The sequence below is a fragment of the Dendroctonus ponderosae genome, unplaced genomic scaffold (assembly GCF_020466585.1).
Source record: "Dendroctonus ponderosae isolate FM_Combo_2020 unplaced genomic scaffold, Dpon_F_20191213v2 Dpon_F_20191213_7, whole genome shotgun sequence".
NCBI lineage: Eukaryota > Metazoa > Arthropoda > Insecta > Coleoptera > Curculionidae > Dendroctonus > Dendroctonus ponderosae.
In genome coordinates, this window is record NW_026018916.1 from 455,266 (window position 1) to 476,975 (window position 21,710).

Sequence of the window (21,710 nt, forward strand, 5' to 3'; positions counted from 1 at the left end):
AGAATTGAAAAGTCGATTCAGTCGTAACAACGTTAGTGAGGAAATTCGAGTAGTTTTGACCCAGAAAGCGAAATTTGAATATCAGACACTTAGGTTCAAAATTATGCCAAAATTTCATGTTTTCCGTCTCGTTTTTGATCATTTCTCGGAGGAAAAATGAGCAAGAACGCTCATTTGTACGTCATTCTAGAGAGAAATAAATGGCGTTTTTAGCAAGTGAACCATCGATAAGGAAATGTTGGCAGTTTTCTCAAAAAATGCTTGAATTCAACAAGTTTTAGATTTGCGTCGGTTTTTTTTGAGTTGCAAAATCCACTTGAACATGACGCTGCGTTTTTCGAAGTTTCTCAAGAACCATTCGAGCCAAAAAATTCGTTTTGACATCGTTGGATAGAGAATTGAAAAGTCGATTCAGTCGTAACAACGTAAGTGAGGAAATTCGAATAGTTTTGACCCAGAAAGCGAAATTTGAATATCAGACACTTCGAGCAAAATTATGCCAAAATGTCGTGTTTACCCAGTTAGGAAAAACACATGGAAACAATGCCAAAGTATTCACTAGTAACAATGCGATCTAAGCGAATGAACCCAACAGGATTTATAAAATTTAGAGCACTAAAGAAGCGCTCACCATTTCAATGATTACAGTTATAAAAATACTGAAACCAAAAACTCACCTGTATAATCGCTTCCGCAAGATTCTTGTATATCGACTGGTAGATTTGCAAGGTGTGCGGCCCGAAAATAGTGGCGGCTCCTTCATATCTCTGAAGCTGGAAAATAAAACGTTTCCTCAGCCCTTTGACTAGCATTTTGCTGGGAAAATTATTTGAGTTAGCAAACACTTGTTTGTTTCCTAACTCAATCAATGTCGCCCCCTGATCGCCTGGAATTCTGTAAACAGTCCCAATATGGTTTAATTTGATAAAGGTCTGATCCCGTAAAGCATATTGAAAGGGACTAGCGGGCAAATGCCGATTTAACATATTTTCCTGTTGGAACTTTGTGAAATATACACCGTTCACGTGCCGCTTTGCTCAGGTATTGTTTATTGGGAATTCAAGCAGGTTTGATATTTTACCTGATATTCCTCGAACGTGGCAATGTAGCTAGTATAGGTGTTGCTGAGTCCAGTCAGCACCACTTCGGTGGTCGGATCGCCGCCGCTGGAAATAAGAGCGGTTTTTACGGTGTCTCGAAGTCTTCTGCCAGACATGGTGGTAAATTCCCCTGGAACAGCAATCATGGCAAAGTTTCCCAGCAGAAGAATCTGCGTGGAAACTATCTTTGGCTGCCAGGAGTATGGCACAGTCAACTGGAATTAATTTTTTTTCACTCAATCATCCCCTTTAAACGTCTCGTTTTTACCCGCCCGGTGTTCATTAGAATGGGCTTCGGATAATGGCACTCAATATCTTGGGGTTCGGGCGGAAAAATGAAGTCCCGTATCAGATTCCAAAAGGGATTATCAGTGATTTGGGCCTGTTTGAAGTCGAATTCTCCTGGACCGTCGGTTGTGCCAGCTGCAAATGCGTAACCCATCGCCGGAAGACAACCGTGCACCTAAAATAAAGAGTTTCACTGGAAACTTTCATTTTCGATGCCCAAACTGGAAGTTTCCTTTTAAGCTCTTCCGGCTCTTGAAAGTCTCAGGCCTTTGAAGCTATTAGGCTTAAGTGCAAGAGCGTGAAGGCTAAACTTGTAGGTTGCTTTCTCGGGGTTTTTCTTTGTTTGTTTTCAATTTGCTTGAACTATGCCGGCCTGATCGGCTTATATTGACGATAATGGGAAAATAACCTGCTAGTGGAACTTACAGTCTCGATTGTTCCATTTGCGTTCTGAATCTGAGCGGTTTGATTAGCCATTTCCACCCATTGATGAATGTACTTGATTGGTCCAGTTACTTCTTGGGATGTTTCATTTAACAGTAGTTCCTAAAATTTTAAAATGTGTCACATTTTTCTACAGTTTTTTTCTATAAATTTAGTTTTCTATAAATGGAGGGTTTTTCAACTGATTACTGTGTTTTATAGCAATTTTTCAACTGATAGTTCACAAGTTTTTCTTTGAATATCGGTGTTAATTGTGCCCAAATTGTTTTTGAGTCTTTTTTTTTCTGAATTGCAATGGAAATTTGTCGTTTTCTTAAGAGCAAATTGCAGTTTTGCTCACATCGGGAGTGTTTTATAGCCAATTTTTAACTGGCAGTTCGTGAAGGCCTCGCGCATTTACCACACGGTTTCTGACCCTCTCGGCAGGGATTTGTGATAAAGCCGCACGAACGAAAGTGTTCAAAACACTTGTCTACTGATTCCACTGTGTTTGGGTCAATAATAATGAAGAAATCGTCGATTAAAGATCGTGACCGATCAAAAAACGCTTAAAATTTGCCGAAAATGTCTATTATTTCGGATCTGAAACCTCTAGCATGTTTTTCAATGAGTTCGATGCATTCCTCGCTCCCGTGAGCCGAAAATGATGTACAATTTAAGACTTATATTGAAAATTTCCCAATTTTTCTAACAACAAAAATAACGACATTTCAAGTACATTTAGATCGCAAAACAGCCCTTTTCTCGTGCTCCTTTCTGGAAACAAACAAAAAGTTGTTCGATTCTCCACGATAATGTTCCCGAATAAATTGCAGTTTCTTTCACTTTACGAATTCTTCCAATCGGAAGATAATCTAAAAGTTCTGATTGAAAGCGTATGCACACGTCCATAAATACAACATGAAATCTCCAAACTTTTCGAGCTCCAGCTGATATTACCCGGAAACCAAAAATAATTCGCCCAAAAGTAATTTGGCTGGCGAAATACTTTAGCCCAAATTTAGAGTCGGTCGTTTTGGGAAAATTGCGAAAATTGTACTTGGGGCAACTTTTCCAAACTTTCATCGTTTGCACTTTCAAGAAACTTTCTAAGCACGTTTGCAGCTGCTAATAAAACAGCGATTTTCTGGCCAGTTGCTCAGTGAAACTCAAAAGTAGTCCAATCGCTACTAATCTTCACATAAATCTCCCCATCCTTCAAAGTCTACGTAATTTCCCGTTTCAACAAGTTGCTAGCTAAAATTTGAACGCATCCCAATCGGAAGTGCGTTGAAGTATAGCGGCGTCCCGCAAAGTTCCAAAGTGGATTTGAAAGTTTCCTTAAACGTTGCCTCTGCAGGAGGATTGAAGTTTGATTTATTCAAGCTCGAACTGCACGTGCCTTTCTTAAACCCGCCCTTAGAGAAAACAATAAGAAAGAAAACTCTCAAAACATCCGAAGCTCTTCTTCCACTTTGCATTGATGTGCCTTAATTAATTCAACCCGCATGAAATGTGTGAAAGCTTTTAATCCGAATTAGTTCAAGCTAATCGTCAGCAGAAACCTTGCAAGAAAATACCGGCGGAAATTCAGGGCAAATCTTGTTAAAAATTGAAACCAGCGTTGTTGTTTACTGTATATCGTAAGTAATTTGACAGCTCGTTTTACCGGGAAAGACTATCAATAAAGTGCAACCGAGCACAAACTGTGGTGTTTGTGTTTGCAAAACCACCAGGAATTAATTTACTAAGCAGCAAATATGCTCAGGAAATAGTAAACCGAACAGCGCTGGAAATGATGGGAAATTTAAAGGATCAGGAAATTCTCTGCTGCAGACCAACTGTTAGAAAATTAATTATTTAGGGTTATTAACCAGTGGTCCAAAGGAATTTCGAAAGTATTTTTCATTTCCTAACGAATAAAACAGCTCGGTGTTTCGGTCAAAACTGAATAATTTTTAGCTGTGATGGTATCAAGATGGAACGTAGCACCGCGCAGTCATTTAATGTTTGCTATAGCCTCTAACGGGTGGGAGTGAGAAAACCGATATCCGCTACGTTCCGAAATGGGCGTGTAAGATTCATTCGAAACAGTTTTTAAAATAATAATTTTTTAAATAATGGTCCTGTATGTTAGAGGTGTTCAAAAGAAAAATTACATGCAAACCGTATTGAAAAAAGTGCAAATTTGCAGTTCGAAGAGAAATTTTATTAATGATACGACTAAAAACTAGATAAAAATCGCATCGCAAGCTTGTAAAATTCTATGGACAAACGATGCTTTTTGGGTATGATCGGGTGCAAACAAACCTCTGAAACTGCGAAAAAACACCCTGCGTTTAACAAGCCCGATAAATTAATGAATACATGCGGGAAACTTACCTTGGCTTTCCCAAATAGACGAGTTGCAATAATTTCCTCACTCTCATACATATCATCGCCCGGGCCCATGGCAATACAGTACTTGTTTTCCCCATTGCAAGTACTGGTTTGATAGTCGCATTCTTCTCCGGTATTCACGCAAATCGGCCCTTTTAAGTTGGGAGAAACATCGCCCAGATTACTCGAAGCAAACGCTCCAACAAAGCTGCCCTAAAATTTTCCTTTAATTATATGAGTTTCTTTGCAACATTTAGAAGCTGACATTAAATGCGAAGCTCATTCCCTTGAACTCAACACGCTGTTTTCAGAGTGTGCAGCCGGAAAATAAATTTGTGACGAATTTCTTGGACTTTTCTTGATAAGCTGGGGACTAAATCCAGTCGGTTTATATAATCAGCCCAACTAGATGAAGAGTTTCTGAAAAGGACCCGATTTCTTTGTGCTTACCTGATTTTTCAACTGCCTTTGGCCAAAGCTTCTGTAAGAAATTAAGCCTAATTTCCTAAAGAAGGGATTTCCTTATTGATTCTTTTCACACTTTCTCTTCGAAGTTTTGTGCTCAAACTTTGATGGTTTATTTGGGAAATGCGTTTTTAGTATGTAGTAAACTCGGATTGTCAAAGTTTAGGGTTCACTTTTAACGACACTTACTTTCCGCTCGATGAGAGCGAATTGGACTTTTCCCGAGGAAATCTAATCACATAAGAAATCCCCATTTTTATTGCAAAGAGGCAACATTTTTGTGATTAATAGTGTTTTTAGTGGCAACGGTTTTGAGCAAACTGTATGAATGTTGACTGAATAAAACCGAAATTTTTCAACTCAACAGTTTCCAAGCAATATTGCTTGAGACATTTTTGTCATTGATTTTTAAGCGTTTTTTCCTACCTGTCCTATCACGCTGTTGGGATTGTATTCAGCCTCCAATAGAATAGAAGCATGCCCCACATTATCAGCTGTTACCAAACAATTGGTGTTATTGACTGAAACAGCATGGACAGCATACCAGTTAATGGCTCCAATTACCACATTGTCTGAAGAACGAGTGATTTTCAGCTGCCTCAATGTTTTGTCAGTATTGTAGTCGTATCTGGAAGACAAAATAAAAGTTGCCTTAAACACGAAATTTCCTTCACAATAACACTGAACAAGAATCATCTCCTGACTTTAACACCTGCGAATATTTAATTAATTTGCAACTTTCCTTATTATCCTGCTACTTAAGTTGCTCGAACTATTCTAGCGGTGCTTAATTGAAACCAACAAGCATTCCAAGTATTTCCTGAATTGAAATTTCGATCCACTTTGTCTGGATTTTGGATATGAATTTACTCATTTGAAATTTTAGCATTTTCTGAAGAACTTCAGCAAAACTGCACTTTCTTACTTGTCTCTTTCTTCTTGAGGATTCTTTTCGTATGATGCAGGACTGCGATTTATGTTGGCATTTACAACGTCTACGGAGTTAATGAAAACTCGCGCTTCCACGATGTTTTCGTGAGCTCTCTGAATGGCCTGCAAACAAAACGAAATTTAATTGGACGCTAAAATTGCGACTGCTTCTTTCGAATTCTGTCCGGTTTTAAGTTATTTTTTCCTGATCCCCAAATTGAACGGCAATTTGGACACAAATTCCCCCGTTTTGATGTAAAATCAGGAATCTGAGGACTCCGAACCGGCAAAGGAAGTAACGACTGTTCTTGTGAGGTTGATGTTTTTGTCCGAATCGTAAAGGATTTTAGCCGGAAGGTTGAAAAACAAAATACGTTTGCTTCTCTGGCAGCTTAAATGATCTTTAAGGCAACAACCTTTAAAATAGGCGAAAAAATGAAAATAACGAAGTTCATCTTTTGAGCTTTGCGCTGAAAGCTTTCAAAACATCCGCAACCTTTACAAAGCGCTTCAGATTATCTTTCAGCTGGTTTTTTAAAACCAGAATTTAATCAGGTTAATCGGGCAAAACTCCCGTGTTTTCTTGACTCAAAGGTTTTTTTCATGGAAAACGAGCATGCAGCAAAGTATTGCGCCATTCGGCTTCATCAACTTATGGGTTGTGCAATTTTAACCAAAATACATTTTTCCCGAAACCATCTTCGACCCACAGAGAAAATAAATGCGCTCATAAATCGAGTTTCGAAGGCCCCATTAGGTGTTATTGATTCGTAATATGGAGCAGGTAATTAATGGAGTTAGAAGAAGAAGTTATTTATTGAACTCTTGGGCCCATTTTTCATTAAATCGGAATAAAACAGTGAAGAATTTACCATGGGAAACAGTTTCTACCAGGGGAAGTTTCAAAAGTCATTAATTATCTCTGAATACGTCTTTGTTAATAGAAGTTAAGCCTTTATTGATAGGAACTTAAATCTGTTTGTTTCTTTCGGCTTCTCAAACTTTGTTTTGAATGAGTCAATTAAAACTCAATTGTCCAGCCGGGAACGTAACTGGCATTGGTTGTCTCACCCGCACCTATAGAAGTATATAAGAGAGGCAAAATGATCGGCCCGTTGCTGCGTTCCAACTTGCCACATTCACAGCTAAAAATATTTCAGTTATCAGCTAGGCAAAATGCGCGTTTCGTTTTTTTTAGAGCAAAAACAATTTTGCATTCTTCACACCTCTCTTAATGGTGTTATTAGTTAATAGTTTGAGTAAATAATCATTTTCGATTTATTAGGGCTTTGTTGATAGGAATTTGATTCTGGCGGTCTTTAGAGGTGTGTTTGGGTGCGAATAAACCTCTGAAGATGCCAGCTATGCCTGTTAGCGAAACGTCGGGACAAATTTCTGTCAATATGATGTTATTCTTTCGAGCTTTCGATAAATAAATGCGGATACACAACGAATCCGACAACTTTTCTTGTGTTGGATTTATAGACCAATAAAAAATGCAATGGAAATTTTATCCAGATTAGCCGGAAAATTGGGCCGAATTTGTGCAACACGTGGATAAACTTAATCGTGTAATTACTAAACTACTGTCGGGCTTCGGAGTGTCAAATTATTGTCGTTAGTGTGCTTAACTTGAAAACGGACTTAATTCAATCACTTTAGGAAGTAATTAGTGAAGGAAAATTGCAAATCCAATTATCCGAGGGTTAGTGTTGAACTTTTGTGTTGTTCGCCTGCAATTGATTTTTTATATTTTGAGGAAAAATTCTGGTTTTAATTCATTTTTATTATTCCTTTAACATGTGCTTTTCCTGTTCGAGCTCCATTTTGGATAAATCTAATCCTTTACACGTAAAATAATTCGTATTACAGCATCTGCCAGCTTTGCTCAGATGTTATTACGCTTTCCATTCAAAAGCCCGATATTATTGCACGCTTCTCCCATTACTGGAGTTAAAACTGGGCGTTTTTTATATTTTCCGACTAAAAACTACTTACAAGAAAAATTCCATTGGCATAAGCATTCAAAGTCTCCTTGCAATATCCCAGTTGAGTGATATCGTACAAAACATCCATGAGAAATCCTCCAGGTGCTCCATGAGTGTGAGTTCCGCTCAAAATGAAATTTTCGAACGTATAAGTAGAGTTGTATTTAGTTTCCAGCTTCTCCATCACCTGTAGAAAGTCAAAGTTTCGATTTTCAATCATCATCAGGAAACTTGCAAGATTTTTTCTATATAGCTTTCAATTTGCTAGTTCTTGCAGGCCGGACTTGAATTTGTATTTTCTTTGTCGTTTTCGAAGGGAAAAATTCAATTTGCGATGCATTTGTTTAAGAAAGAGTTCTTTTCATAAGGAAAAACGTTTCAATTTTCAGTCACCATCAGGAAATTTTCAGCAATTTTTCAAAATCACGTTTGGTTTTTGTGGTGGATTTTGCAATCAGGAATTTAGCATTTATTTTCTCTGGTGCTTGCGAGGTGAGAAAGTCGATTTTGGATAATTTTTTTAAGGAAAACTCGCTTCTATAAGTGGAAAAGTTTCCAATGTCAGTCATCATCATGAAATTTTCCAGAATTTTTGCAAGTCGCGTTTGGTTGGTGCCAAACCTCTGGGTAAACTGGGTGAATTAATTAAGACCAAAACAAATTTGAAATGCACATTTTTCAATAAAGGTAGTGCATCTGGATATATGGATGGAAATAACGAGTTGCAAATTTCACGCGTAAAATGCAGCTCAGCATTACGTAAGTAAATAAATAATGGAAACCTCGTAAAGTTGTTTTGCTCATCCAGGATTCAGGAGGTTTGTCCAAATAAAGCCAACAAACATTTTACTACAGGAATTTGAAAAATTGTGTGAAGATTTTCCACTCTGTACTAAATAATGGAGCTTGATATAACAGTCCCCAGTTTCAAAACTAGCAAATGTGATGTTTTTGAGCCGCTTATCAACTTCGAGTACCAACAAGATAACTGGGTGAAAAAATGTCTGGATGTTTTACGTGCATACTTCACAGTCTCAAGTGTTTTCGTAGGATTTAGTGCAGTGAAAAAATTACACTTACTGCATTTTTGAGTCCATGGGAGATCATGCAGGCATCAGCAGATACGAAGACAACTCTTGTGGTGCCATCGTCAAAAATAAAGGCTCGGGCAAATTGCCTCAAGTGGATTCCGCAGCCTTTTTGCGTTAGTTTTGCATATCCCATCTGAAAATACGCAATATGTTGATTATTCGCTAGTTTGTTTTAGTCAAGTTCTTTTGCTAGATCCGGTTCTGATTAAGTTTGAAGCCAAAAATTTCATGCATTTATCAAGTGTGAAACCAAATCCCTTTTGTGGAATAAATCGAAATACAAACACTTTTACGTCGGATAATAACGTAGCATTAATTTCCCGCCGAATTTTACGGTTTGAAAATGCTCATTTCGCGCGAATAAACATTTTACGACTGCAAGAGATTTTATAGTTTTATGATAACATTTCAACCAAAATGCATTCTTAATAGCCATTTAGCGTGGATGTTGTGCCAGATTGCATCTCTACAATGTTCGATATCTTTTCAATAAACAAATAAAGCTCAACTCATGCTGATGTTCAAATTTTCCTTCAACTTCCATTATTTTGTTAAATGTAAACTTTACTGGCTAAAACAGATTTAAGCACCTGCAAACTTTTCCTTCAGTAGTAGATTGAAATTACTTTAAATATTTTCGAATCCTTATCAAAAACCCTGTATTTGGTGACTTACAAGAGTGATTTCTGCTGAAGGTCCAGTCATATCAGCCCGACCAACTCCTACTTGATATGTTCCGAACACAATCGGTAACAATCCGGAGGAAATCCAAAGGAGAAGAAGCGTTTGGTTGCATGATGGAAGGGCAATGAGTTTCTTCATATCTGAAACCAAATTTAAAAATTTTAGGTAAACTTGCTTAGACATCTCTAATAGATCAGAGCTGCAGGCAAGCACAAGAAGGAATTTGAAGAAAACAAGAAAAAATGCAGAAGTTGGTTGCTTGGAAACTCGCTTTTCAGCTTTCCTAGTGGCGCACTTTATCTGCAAAAGAGAAAATAGGGCCAATTTTATTCAAATGAAAGCCTTGAAAATTTCCCTTGAACTGTAGCTGATGTGAATTTAATCAACTTTTCAATAGAAACCTCTTAGACAAGCTGCTAGCATCGATTTCTGCTGGAAAACGCGAGAGCAAAATTTCCAATTAATTCCGCCTCATTTACTTAAGTTTGTGGGTTTTTGAGGGAAATTCGTGATAAATCTGAATTAATAAACCCCCATTTGCGACTCTAGTCTGAAGGTTCTCAAAAATTTCCGAAATACAGCAAGTTTTTAACAGTTTGAGGACACATTTATGTCTATTACAAGCTATCGTTGAAAATTTATTTAAGATTTCCTGCTGAAGTTGTTCGCTCGGATATTTTTTTATTAACGCGCAGAGCGGCTCTCAATTACACGGCCAACCTTTTAGAGACCCCAATTTCCCTTAATTATTTTTCAACTGTCTAACCAGAAAAATCCAACCATTCAATTATTTCATTGCCGATATTTTCAACAGTGGGCTTGAGTTAAGTGTCTTTAACAAAAAATATGTGAATGAAAATTAACACATACTTACCTCTTCCGAATGCTTCAAATCATCCACTTGATTAGAAAAACAATGGGAATTTTTATAAGAACAATTATTGCTCCAACGTATCAGGAAGTAACGGGGCAAATGCGTATTATTATTGCTACCCGGAATTTAGCGCAAACATCTGGGACTGCGAAACACATTGAAGGTGCCAAAAAGCTCACTAAAAATTTACTGTAAATGGTGCTACAGTTAGTGGAATTAATCACATTTAAGTGGCATTTTTCAGTTAACTTCTTTTACTTATACGCCAACTGCGAGCCCGTGAAAAATTTGATGTTTGTCAAAGTGTGTTTTTTTATTTGGAAACGAACGGAAAAAACACCTTGATAAATTTTTAGCCGCGAAGGTAGCAAGTTCGAACGCAGCAGCGCGCCGACCATCGGCCACCTCGTGGGTGCGAGCGAAACATCCGCTGCCAGTTACGTTCCAGAATGGAATTTTCAGTTTCATTAGAAACGCTCGAATCAGACTGTGTGCACACAAAACAAACACTCTTCTATAGATGATACCGAACAGACTTAATTACCTAAACAAAAGCAGTTCAGCTGAATTTTTGGGCTATTAAGCCGTAGTTGGTGGGTATTTTATTTTGCTCGCCGGTGCGTTTGCACCTCTGAAAATGGTTGTAATGCGTGCCAGCGAAACGTCAGGACCAATTTTCTCTAAACATCAGCCTAATGGCCCGATAATCACCGATGGTTTAAACGATGATTAACCATTTCATACGTCACGTCAAACAATTAGCGTTGCTTAAAAGTGAAGTGCAACATACATAATACATGAAGAAACGGTGCTAATAAATCTATTAAGTCGTCAGTCGAGGACTCGCTTCTTCTTACATTCAATCCATTTACCTGCCAGTAAATAAATCAGTTAATCGGCATCATAATTCGTGGTGAAATCACGTCGATTTATGTGAATTTTCCGCAAAACAACAAAAACGCGCTCACTGTCGCCTCGCACATTCATACCCGTAACCATCGAACTGGACAACTGTTCTTATTTTGCAGAAACTGAAAGTAAAAATTACATCACTTAATGACTGGTGTTAATAAGCATACCGTTGCGGAATGTTCAAGGAAAGAAGAGTGGAATAATGGCATTATTTAGCAATGAAATTTGTGTCTGCTTTTATCGCTATCGGGCTATATAGCAATAAACAAACTGCCAGGGTTCTAAAATAATTTCCCTGTATATCGGGGATATTTTTAGAACTGCATTTCTTCGCTGCAATAAGGCGTTTGCTGGACGAAATTTTGTCAGTTATTGGAAAAGTTTTACAATTTTTCTCATAAACTAGCTACACATTAAAATAGGTGCATTTTAGGACAGTTTTCCTACTTTCCTCTGCCATTTGACGCGATAAGCGAGGAAATTTATTGCGGCAATTAGTTGCAAACCCGCTGAGTGTAAAATGCGATAACATTCAATAGAAAATTGGAGAAAAATTAGCAAATGGAAACTTCCTATCATCAATAGTACGTTTTAAAAAGCGCCTTTTTCATTCAATTATTTTATGTAAATGCTACTTACCAAGGTAAGTAAATTCAGCTCTTAAAGCTCGAGTTGAATTCGAGCGTCTCTTGAGTACAAACTGAGGAGGAAACAAATGAGAAAAAATCTTAAACGACAAAATAAATCAAATCGATCACCTGAGCAATTAGTTTAACACTTGGACGGAAACGATGCTATCATTTAATCAGGCCTGTATTATCAGGGTTCGATAAAAATTACAGAAAGTACTTGATCAAGTTCGATATCAGCTATACCTAATTAATAGGCATTCAAACAATAAATGCACTATTTATGGCTAAGAGCAAGGCTTTAAATCCTTTAAATCTAGCCTGCACTTCAGAGCTTAATTCTTTTTTACTTGACTCACCCCTAATGTGATTTTCTTGTTTCTATTAGCACATTTTCCACCCACTAACAGGCTGATTTATAATGAATTTCAAGAGCTTTTCGTGCTGTTGGCAATGGTCGAAATTTACGCACAAATGTGCTGGCTTTGGTGCTAAGGAAGAGGCCATAATGCATACCTGATTTTTTTTTATCAGGAACCGGGGATTTAATGTATTCCGTCCATTTTTCATCCTTTAACAATGATACCTGCCCGTTTAAGGTTCACGAACGGAATTACAATTGAGTGTCAAGGACAGAACCTTATATACAGAGTGATTTGAATTTGGATTTTTGAGAAGCCACTTTTAAGTTTTCTGTGTTACCTAATTGGTTTTTTGAGTCGATTTGCCAAAGAAAAGTTCAACATTTTTCAGCCCTAAAATTTGGAGTCGTAAAATATCGAGGAAATTTTGCTATGAAACGACACTTGCTGAGCATATAGAGTGGTATGAAAAGGAGCCTAAGGGTTCCTCCTGATTTTGATTTTTAATTAAAGAAAACTTTGCAATCTTGACTCGAGAGTTTGGAAAATCCATGCCAAAAATCGAGAAATTTTTTCTGTAAATCGAGGCTCGTCAGATGTGTAGAGCAAACATTTCTCTATCACATGTAGTTAACACGAATTTTCTGGTTGGTTCTTTGAAAGGAGTAAAAAATTTGGGATTTTTTTTTGTGGAATGAATTTTTTTTGTTGGTATATAGAACAAAGCTAGCTTTCTGCACAGGTGTTTGAAATAATTTTGCCATTTGCCTTAATTTCGAGTTAAGAATTTTCGAAAAAACTTTAGAGATAAATTTACAATTTCAGCTCGATAGTTTGGAAAATTGCCAAAAATCCAGGAAATTTGTCCCTGAAATGAAACTGGGCGAATGTATAGCGCACATGCTTCTCTAATAAATGCAGCAAATGTGAATTTTCTGACTGATCCAGATTTTCAGTCATGAATTTTCACAAATGATTTGTAGATGAAGGAACAAACATTTTGTAGTTTCTTCTCCATAGTTTGGAACATTGCAAAAAGTTGAGAAAATTTGTTTGTAAAGCAAAATTTAGTGGATGTGTAGCGTAAGCATTTATCTATTAAATGGAGCAATTAAAAACCTCCTGGCTGCTCCAGATTTTGAACTAAAATTTTTTGAATAGGATCTGTCCTATAAATTAAAGAACATTTTGCACTTTTATTTCGCATGTTTGAAAAATCGTAAAAATTCAGGAAATTTTTTGCGTAAAATCGTACTTCACCAATATATAGAGCAACGCATTCTCTATAAAATGGTGTGCAAAAGAATTTTCGAATTTGCCCTGGTTTTGAGTAAAAAATTTTCGAATTTGCTTTGTCCAGTGGGATTGGAGATAATTCGCGAATTTCAACCCGACAGATTGAAAATTTGCCAAAAATCTAGGAAATTTCTCTGTTTAACGAAACTCGGCAAGTGTATTGCCCTATTTCAGGGCAAAAATCAAAATTTCTTGGCAAGTCTAGATTTTTAGTGATGATTTTTGAAAATACTTCTCCGCGTTAGGCTGCTGAAAACGTTGCAATTTCAACCAGAAAGTTTATAAAATTACCAAAATTATAAAAATTTTGTTGTAAAACAACAACTTTGAGAACAATTTAAACACGAAAATGTAGGCAATTGAAAAATAGTCAAAAACTAGCTAGGACGAGCTATTTAGAGAAATAATAGAGCAAGATTCACATTGTTACTTGCATCGGAAAGTTTGCCAAAACTCGAGGAAAATCGCGCTTAGAACCATGTTAAGCGCAATAATAAATCAAATATTTCTCTATCAAATAGTGTGAAAACGGTTCTCTATCAAATGGTTCTCTAGTTTTTGAGGGTTTGAGTGAAAATTTTTCCTACATATGTTCCAATCATCGAGAAAAGTTGCGAAAATAATTATACTTTCCCGACAAACTTTTCTTATATAACAATTTTTTAAATATTTTTAACACATTAAAAACAACGAATAAAAGGTGTAAACATTTAGATAAAACAGTTCGATTTTGGAAGCGACATTCTCTTTGAACCTGGAAGTTCCTTTATGATTCACATCTCGAGAGGATATACGAAAGTTGAACATAATTTTAATTTGCCGCTTGTGTAGAATAACAATAATGTGTTTTACGTGGCTCTTTTAGAGTGCGCTAAAAAGGTTGGCTTGTATACAAGCGTAGCATGCAAACATATTGTGCATTGTTAATTATAATTTTTCTTGATGTAAATTCCTTTTAAGAATATTTGAATGCTTCTTAAGATTTAATTGTTTGTTCATTTATTAGGTATTTAAAACCGCATTAAAAGACTTGAATGAGAAAAAATTATAGCAGGTTTACTGGCTAATCCCAATTTATGATCGGAAAAATACAGAATTCAAAATATTTTGGACGATATTCGTTGCGGTCTCTTGCGATGAGACTCCGCATTTATCGCGTTTACAAACAGGAATGTATCGCCTGCAGCATTACATCAAGAACGCAGTTCGTTCGCTATTTTCAGATGGCCCCTGTAGTTCCAAACCCTGTTTGAAGAGATTGGGAAAACGCTAATGTTCATTTTTCTTCTTTGTGTTTTCGACGTTGTCGCCACTTGTGTTTCTGAGGATTTTTTTCAGGTTTTTTACTCGGTTTTTTATCGGCCAGTCATATAACTTTTGTTTTGTTAATTTACTGGAAATTCTTTATGGTTATTAAGATTGAAGTTGCAACTTGGAATTTTCTTTTGCTCTAAGAATTTTCAATTCTGTATCGGGCAAGGTTTATTTGTGAAAAAAATTGAAGTAGAGGCGTTAGAATGACAAAAAAAAACAAATTGATCGCTCATAAAACTGCACATTTTTGTAAGCTTCCAAATTAATTTTGTTTCAACATTTCACTTCTCCTTAAACGCGCGTTTTAGTATTAATTATTTTTTCAATCAATTACTTGCGCATTTAATTGCGATTTTCCTGCACCGCTTTTAGCAAACATTTAATTGTTCATGTCTTCCAGACAAAATAAATTTATCAAAATACCTATTTCAATTTAAATTTGACGCAGGGCGAAATAAAGTTTCTGACTAAAAAAAAATCTTCCCATCTTCAACACGCGACTCAATCTACTGATTTTTCTACTGGGTGTTGCGGCAACAATGATGCTGGAACACATGGTGGCACAAACATGTGTATTTTAGATCATTCGCGATCCAAATGTTCCATTGCAGCCGGGAATCGGTTTTAAAATCAGTGCTTCAATGGAGTGGTGTTGATGTATAGTTCTTCAATTGAAGAAAGTTCTCGTCAGCATTTCCATTAGGCCAGCAAAATATATGTAAGTATTTGAACTCACCAATCTTTGCTCGTGCGAAGATATTGATTTTCTTGGGCGTTGCAGTGTGCCACTCTTCGACTGCAGGGGGAGCTGAGCGGGATTTTGTTTAGGGGTTTGTTTGTTGTGGTTCTTTTTTATTTTTTTCAAATATTTTTAATGGTTTTATTAGTTTCCTTTTTCTACTCCTGGGCATATTTGTGGTTTTTAACGCTTTAGGAAATTTATTACATCAATCGACTTATCTTAGCGACGTTATTATCAAGCAAACTTGCGACGAGGCCGCAAAAATTGGAGATAAGCGCATGTGGGCCGGGTACCATTAAAGCTCATCACGGAATTTTAATTCATTCCCAACATGAAGAAATTAAGCCCATTAATTCAGTCGTTTTTTTCGCTTTTTATGGTGTTCTTATTTGATTCTATTACCTCATTTACTTGCGAATTTCTCCACCGAACTTACAGCGTTTAAAGTGCACATCTTGATGCGTACGTGACTAAATTCTTCTCTAAATTCTAATCTAATTCGTTCTCTGAATTCAGCCCAAAACCTTCAAAAGGTTTCTAGCTCTAGGAAAACTTGGCAGATGAATTTGCCTATAAAACTCAACGGAAACATGTAAATCTATTTTTAGAGATAAATTTACATGGGCCACATTCACAGTGAGCTGATTGTTAAAGTGCTGGCGACTGGAACAAGCTGCTTAAAATTTAAAAAAGTAAAAATAAAATTAAGTGCGTGATTGCAAACACTGCTCATGCAAATTGCATCTATTAGTCTCATAATTGAAGCAACCAGATGGGAGGGCGTGGTAGTTTAAGCAGACGTTTCGCTTGCTTTTGTGACTTGCATTCTCATGGGTGGTTCATCTTCAAAATTGTTTGGAAAATTGCGAGGCTAGACGAAAATTGTATCACACTTGTCCCAAAACAGACAAACAGAAAATTTAAATGTGGCGCAGGTTTGGAGGAGAGGACACATTGTGATTGCATCCCGGAGATTTGGGAGTTGGCAAAAAATCGCCAACTTTGCCATTAAAAAAATTGGCCATTAAACCGACACTGAGCCAACCAACAGAGCAAATTTTTCTCTATCAAATGGAGTACAACATAACTCTCTGATCGATCACAGTTTCGAGTAAAATTGTTTTGAAAAATGCTTTGCCAGGTGTGAATAGCGGAAATATTGCAATTATCAATCCAAGAGTTCAGTGAATTGCTAAAAATCGACGAAAATTGGCCGCTACTTCAAATTTCTCACACTTATAGAGCAACTTTTTCTCTATGAAATGGCGTACAAAAGAACTCTCTGGTCAACCACAGTTTCGAGTAAAAAATTTGTGAAAAATACCTTGCCGGGTGCAACTAGCGGGAACATAGCAATTATCTACCAAAAGTTTACACAATTGCCAAAAATAGACTAAAATTGCCCTTAACTTCAAATTTGTCGCACTTTTAGAGCAACCTTTTCTCTATCAAATGGAGTACAACATAACACTCTGATCGATCACAGTTTCGAGTAAAAATTTTTTGAAAAATGCCTTGCTTGGTGTGACTAGCGGGAACATACCAGTTAATTACCCAAGAACTTAAAAAATTGTGAAAAATCCAGGAAAATTGCCTTTAATTTAATAATCGGTAGTCAAATAGAGCAAAACCTCCTCTATAAAATAGCTCTTTTTGATAAGCCTGAAAATGTTTTTTCGAGTGGGACTTGAGAGTCATTGTACTTTTTTCCCGAGAGTTTGGAAATATGCAAAAAATCGAGCAAAATAGCCATTAAAACCATGCTTTGCACGGCTATACAGCAAAGTTTTCTAATTAAAATGGTGAAAAGATATTTAAATTTTGATTAAAACATTTTTTTTTAATGCCTAACCGGGAGTGGTTAGCGGGACTATGCAATTATTAGTCGATTAGAGTTGGGACTATTGCCAAAAATCGAGGAAAAATGGTTTAAAATCCAATATCATCCCACGAATAGAGCAAAAGTTTCTCTATAAAATCGCGTAAAAAGGAGTCCTAAAATCATTCGTGAATTTGAGTAAAATTTTTCCAAAAAATATTTTTCCTGATGTGACTAGATGGAACATTGCAATTATCAACCCAAGAGTTTAGATTGTTGTAAAAAATCGAGGAAATTTTCGCGAGAAACAATATTGGGTGCACGAATAGGGCAAAGCTTTCTCTACAAAATGATGTAGAAAACCCCTGTTTGGTTGGCAGTGATTCTGAGGAAAATAATTCGAGTTAAAGTAAAAATCGGAAGCTCATCACGAGAGTTACGAGATCTAAAAAAATGCAGGAAAATCACTATTAAAACGAAGCTCAGCGGATCAATAGAGCAATTTGACTCTGTCAAAGCCGGTAAAGAGCAGCTTCCTATTTGATCCCAATTTTGGTTGAAACATTTTTGAAAATTGCCTCGCTGAGCCTGACTAGCGGGAGCTTTGCAAATATCTACCCAAAAGTTTAGTCAGTTGCCAAAAATCGAGGAAAACTACCGCTAAATTAATATTTCTGGATCTAATAGAGTAAACCTTGCTCTATCCGATGGCGTATAAAGGAGCGTTCTATTCAATCACATTTTTGAGAAAACATTTTTGAAAAATTCTTTATCGGGTGTTGGAAGCGGGAAGATCGCAATTATCTACCCAGCAGTTTAGATAATTGTCGCAAATCGAGGAAGATCGCCTGTAAAACAGTTTTGCGCGCACTTATAGAGGAAATCTTCCTCTATCAAATGGCGTAGAAATAAACTTTTAGTTTTGGCCTGATAACTCAAATGCAAGCCAGACGTCTTCGCCACTTCTCACCGAGGATTGACTTGACAAAAAATTAAAATTGCTTACTTTCAGCCCTGAAATTCAACCGTTTCTGTTAAATTTGATGCGACACTGGGATCTGGTTAAATTACCATCATGCATTTATCGATAAATTGCAAATGCATGCAACAAATCTTCATATGCGGTGGCAAACGCTCCTTGAATCTCTTGAGTGGAATTAGTAGATGTTGGTTACATCACGATTTTCAATTAATTCTTATTTACTTTTAAATACAGTGGATTCTCCAGGAAAGTTTCCTCAAGGATTCCAATCAGAAATCCTGCAATGTTATGGAGAAAACTGATAATTAGGCTTTTTCAATGACATACAATTTGCGCCGATGTAGCATTTCCTATTGAGTACAAGGATCCACTATTATTAGAGCATAAATGGAGTTTGAAAAATAGCGAATAACCGCAATTAAATGTTGTGTAGTTCGGCGCCAGCCTTTGACTTTAATTATACGAAGAAATCCTCTGCAAAGCCCCATCGGACATGCGATGTACGAATTAAATTCAAGATTTCTTCACAAAAAAAACCCATTCTGGCCCATCTCTTCTAAACCTACTAATCTACTTATAATAAGGCAACAAATATTTGTCTTCAAACATTTGAAAAATCCTATTTAGGTCGCCTCCTCCAACGATGTTTGTTGATTTGTGCATGGTTTGAAACACCAAACATTATCCAACGGTAAATTAGCACGAATGTAACCAGTAAAGCGCAAAAGAGTTGCATCAAGTCCAAACGTATTTGGCAATAATTGTTTTTATTTTTAAGCGCAAAAGGTCAGCATGTTTAGGCCAGCCATTCAATGTTTACTTATTGCTGCACCAGCAATCTTACATGTGTCCTAAGCAAAAATCCTGCTCAGTTTACCTTAAAGCGAATAATCGCTTCAACTTATCCATGGGGCAAGTGTTGTTCGGGCTGCATTAGTTATGTGAGTGTCACGATTAGTTGGGAAATAAGCACACAATCAAATGCATCCATCGTTGCAAGAAACCGCAACCTTTTAGTGAAAATATGTTATCGTCTTTGTGATGCAACGAAAGCATCATCTCCATTGTCTCTCTGCGGATTGATCTGCAGCAGATTGTGAACATTGGCGTCCCAAACTGAAGAAAGTTTGCTTTTGCTTGCAGATTCTCATCAAACTGATATAAAAACCGCCATGCTCAAGTGCCATACATTGATCGTGATCTCCCTATTCCTACTCCTAATCCAAAGATGCCGATGCGAAGTTTACACTGCCATGGTGGACTTGGAGGACTTGTTAGACACCGAGCACGTTCTCATCGACACTGTTGAAAACTACATTAAAGCTGAAGAGCAAAAAATTGACCTCCTCAAAAGGTACATTTGCGCCGGTTTTTCCATTCAAAAGCTGCAAATTCAGCCAAGTTTTTCCGGTATAGATATGTAGCGATTTACCAAAGACAGCAGAAGAAAGCGAGAGAAGATGCCCAGTCCTATTTGTCCAATCCAATCAATGCCTACACGTTAGTCAAAAGATTAACAGCCGATTGGACTCAAGTGGAGGCTCTGGTTAACACAAATATGAACGCAGGTTTGTTTTCTTGTAGATTAACCGATCAGGGTGATTTCAATTTCAAAGTTCTTGTGCAGTTTATGAGAGTGTTTTATTTCTCAGTTGTTGTCAGATTTTCAATGTTTTTGTCCATTTTAAACCGAAATTGCGCTCAAATGAATAACGCCAATTTTCAATTATCCCGCGTCTGGAATAAATGAGAAAAAATATTTTGGGTCGTAAAAATCGTTATGTCTTTGTTATGAACTTATAATGGATTTTTCCCTGTTTTCTTATTCGATCAGATACACTAGCAAACATATCATATGTTAAGCAAAACATGAAATTCCCTACTGACGAAGACCTGAACGGTGCAGCTGTGGCCTTAATGAGACTCCAAGATACATATCGACTGGACACATCTTCTTTGGCTCGCGGTAAAGTCCCAAACACATTTTTCTTCAAACATAAAATATCTTCTTCGTCCACAGGAGAGCTAAATGGTGTTAAATACAGTGCAGAACTAAGTGCGGCTGACTGTTTCGAATTGGGAAGACAAAGCTATAATAATGGCGACTACTACCACACGCAGCTTTGGATGGAAGAAGCTGGAGCCCGATTTAAGCGCGAAGCGAACGAAACTGTGGACCAGAGTGATATTTTAGAGTATTTGGCGTTTTCCATTTACAAACAAGGTTGGCCAAAGCGCAAAAAATGGATGAAAAATGGGGAAAAAAACTGAAATTTCTGCAGGAAATGTGGCTTTAGCCCTGGATCTGACCAACAAACTGCTGGAATTGACGCCAACCCATTCACGGGCGCTGGGCAATAAAGTTTACTATCAGGACCAGTTGAAGGGGCAGGAGAATGAAACGGTGAAAAGAAAGGGCGATGACGAATCGGAAAACATCCCAATAAACGGGGTAAAATTCTACAAAGTAATGACTCACTTTCATTTATTTCCATTTACTAACTCAAGAGTTTTTGGGGCGAAATACCCAAAAAGAAGTTTGTAAAAAAAACAGGGTTAATATTAAGTGCTTTTTAAGGAGAAATTGTTCCAGTTTCATTAAGTTTTTAATGGACCATTGACAACAAAATCACACTCACAAGCGAAGAAATTCATATTGATCACACAAAACTATAATTTGAAAAATTAGCTCTTAACTCATATGCTTGGGCTTTCTTCTTCTCCTGTAGCCCAACTATGATGATCCCTTTGGAAAAGATCTCTACGAAGCGCTTTGTAGAGGAGAAGTTTCCACTCCCGTCGAGGTTCAAGCCAAGCTAAAGTGCCGCTACTTATCGAGGGATAATCCTTTTTTGAAATTGGCGCCTTTCAAAGTGGAGGAAGCCCATTTGGAGCCTGATTTGTTCATTTTCCACGACGTGATGTCCGATAAGGAAATCGAAACTATTAAGCGACTTGCTCAACCTAGGGTAAGCACGATTAGATAGTAAACACTCGAAGGAAATAAACAATAAAATAAAAATAACAAGACATAACAAGACTTTTGTTATATGTCTATGATAATTGAAACTGGGCAAATGACAACACAACTGTTGTGTTGTCATTTGCCTTGTCATTGTCATTGTCAGCAGCAGCTGTTTAAAACAAATAATAACTACGTGTGATTGGCTGTAAGTCACGTAATAAAATTACGACCTCTGATTGGAGGGTCACTTTCCTCTGTTTAAACCAATGAACTCCATGCTAAAGTACCTTCTGTACAGTTCATTGGTTTAAACTATGACTCGGAATCAAACTGGAATAATCCTTTAATAATTATGTCTAGTCATAACTCGAATAGGGACCCTTATGAAATTTTCGACCGAAAATCAAAATTTTGCAATCGCGTTTTTTGCCCTTATTGGATTGTTTCCGACCTAAGAAGTTGCCCAA

At 37.0% G+C, this 21,710-nt stretch overlaps 2 protein-coding genes across 9 annotated transcripts in view; one reads left to right on the forward strand and one right to left on the reverse strand.

The window, feature by feature from the left end:
• Positions 1-12,252, reverse strand: part of LOC109539809 (neutral ceramidase) — a 16,975-nt gene extending 4,723 nt beyond the window's left edge. Inside the window, exons 1-12 of one of the 5 annotated variants that reach the window (XM_048668386.1) lie at positions 12,123-12,127; positions 11,774-11,834; positions 9,340-9,488; positions 8,654-8,797; positions 7,584-7,760; positions 5,581-5,708; positions 5,082-5,283; positions 4,194-4,403; positions 1,815-1,934; positions 1,369-1,563; positions 1,082-1,315; positions 678-773 (exon numbers count right to left, since the gene is read on the reverse strand). In XM_048668386.1, the coding sequence (XP_048524343.1) occupies positions 678-773; positions 1,082-1,315; positions 1,369-1,563; positions 1,815-1,934; positions 4,194-4,403; positions 5,082-5,283; positions 5,581-5,708; positions 7,584-7,760; positions 8,654-8,797; positions 9,340-9,486 (1,653 nt within the window). In that variant the 5' untranslated portion in view covers positions 9,487-9,488; positions 11,774-11,834; positions 12,123-12,127. Of the gene's footprint in view, positions 1-677; positions 774-1,081; positions 1,316-1,368; positions 1,564-1,814; positions 1,935-4,193; positions 4,404-5,081; positions 5,284-5,580; positions 5,709-7,583; positions 7,761-8,653; positions 8,798-9,339; positions 9,489-10,222; positions 10,248-11,094; positions 11,254-11,773; positions 11,835-11,892; positions 11,973-12,122 lie in introns of those variants that run through there. The other 4 variants (XM_048668383.1, XM_048668382.1, XM_048668384.1 and 1 more) reach the window with 4 other exon arrangements.
• The window catches only part of LOC109539810 (prolyl 4-hydroxylase subunit alpha-1), a 117,734-nt gene that overhangs the window by 43,571 nt on the left and 52,453 nt on the right, over positions 1-21,710 (forward strand). Inside the window, exons 1-7 of one of the 4 annotated variants that reach the window (XM_048668390.1) lie at positions 15,263-15,453; positions 19,422-19,632; positions 19,695-19,846; positions 20,113-20,244; positions 20,299-20,502; positions 20,561-20,745; positions 21,008-21,247. In XM_048668390.1, coding sequence (XP_048524347.1) covers positions 19,451-19,632; positions 19,695-19,846; positions 20,113-20,244; positions 20,299-20,502; positions 20,561-20,745; positions 21,008-21,247 — 1,095 coding nt within the window. In that variant the 5' untranslated portion in view covers positions 15,263-15,453; positions 19,422-19,450. Of the gene's footprint in view, positions 1-15,262; positions 15,454-19,115; positions 19,220-19,421; positions 19,633-19,694; positions 19,847-20,112; positions 20,245-20,298; positions 20,503-20,560; positions 20,746-21,007; positions 21,248-21,710 lie in introns of those variants that run through there. The other 3 variants (XM_048668389.1, XM_048668393.1, XM_048668391.1) reach the window with 3 other exon arrangements.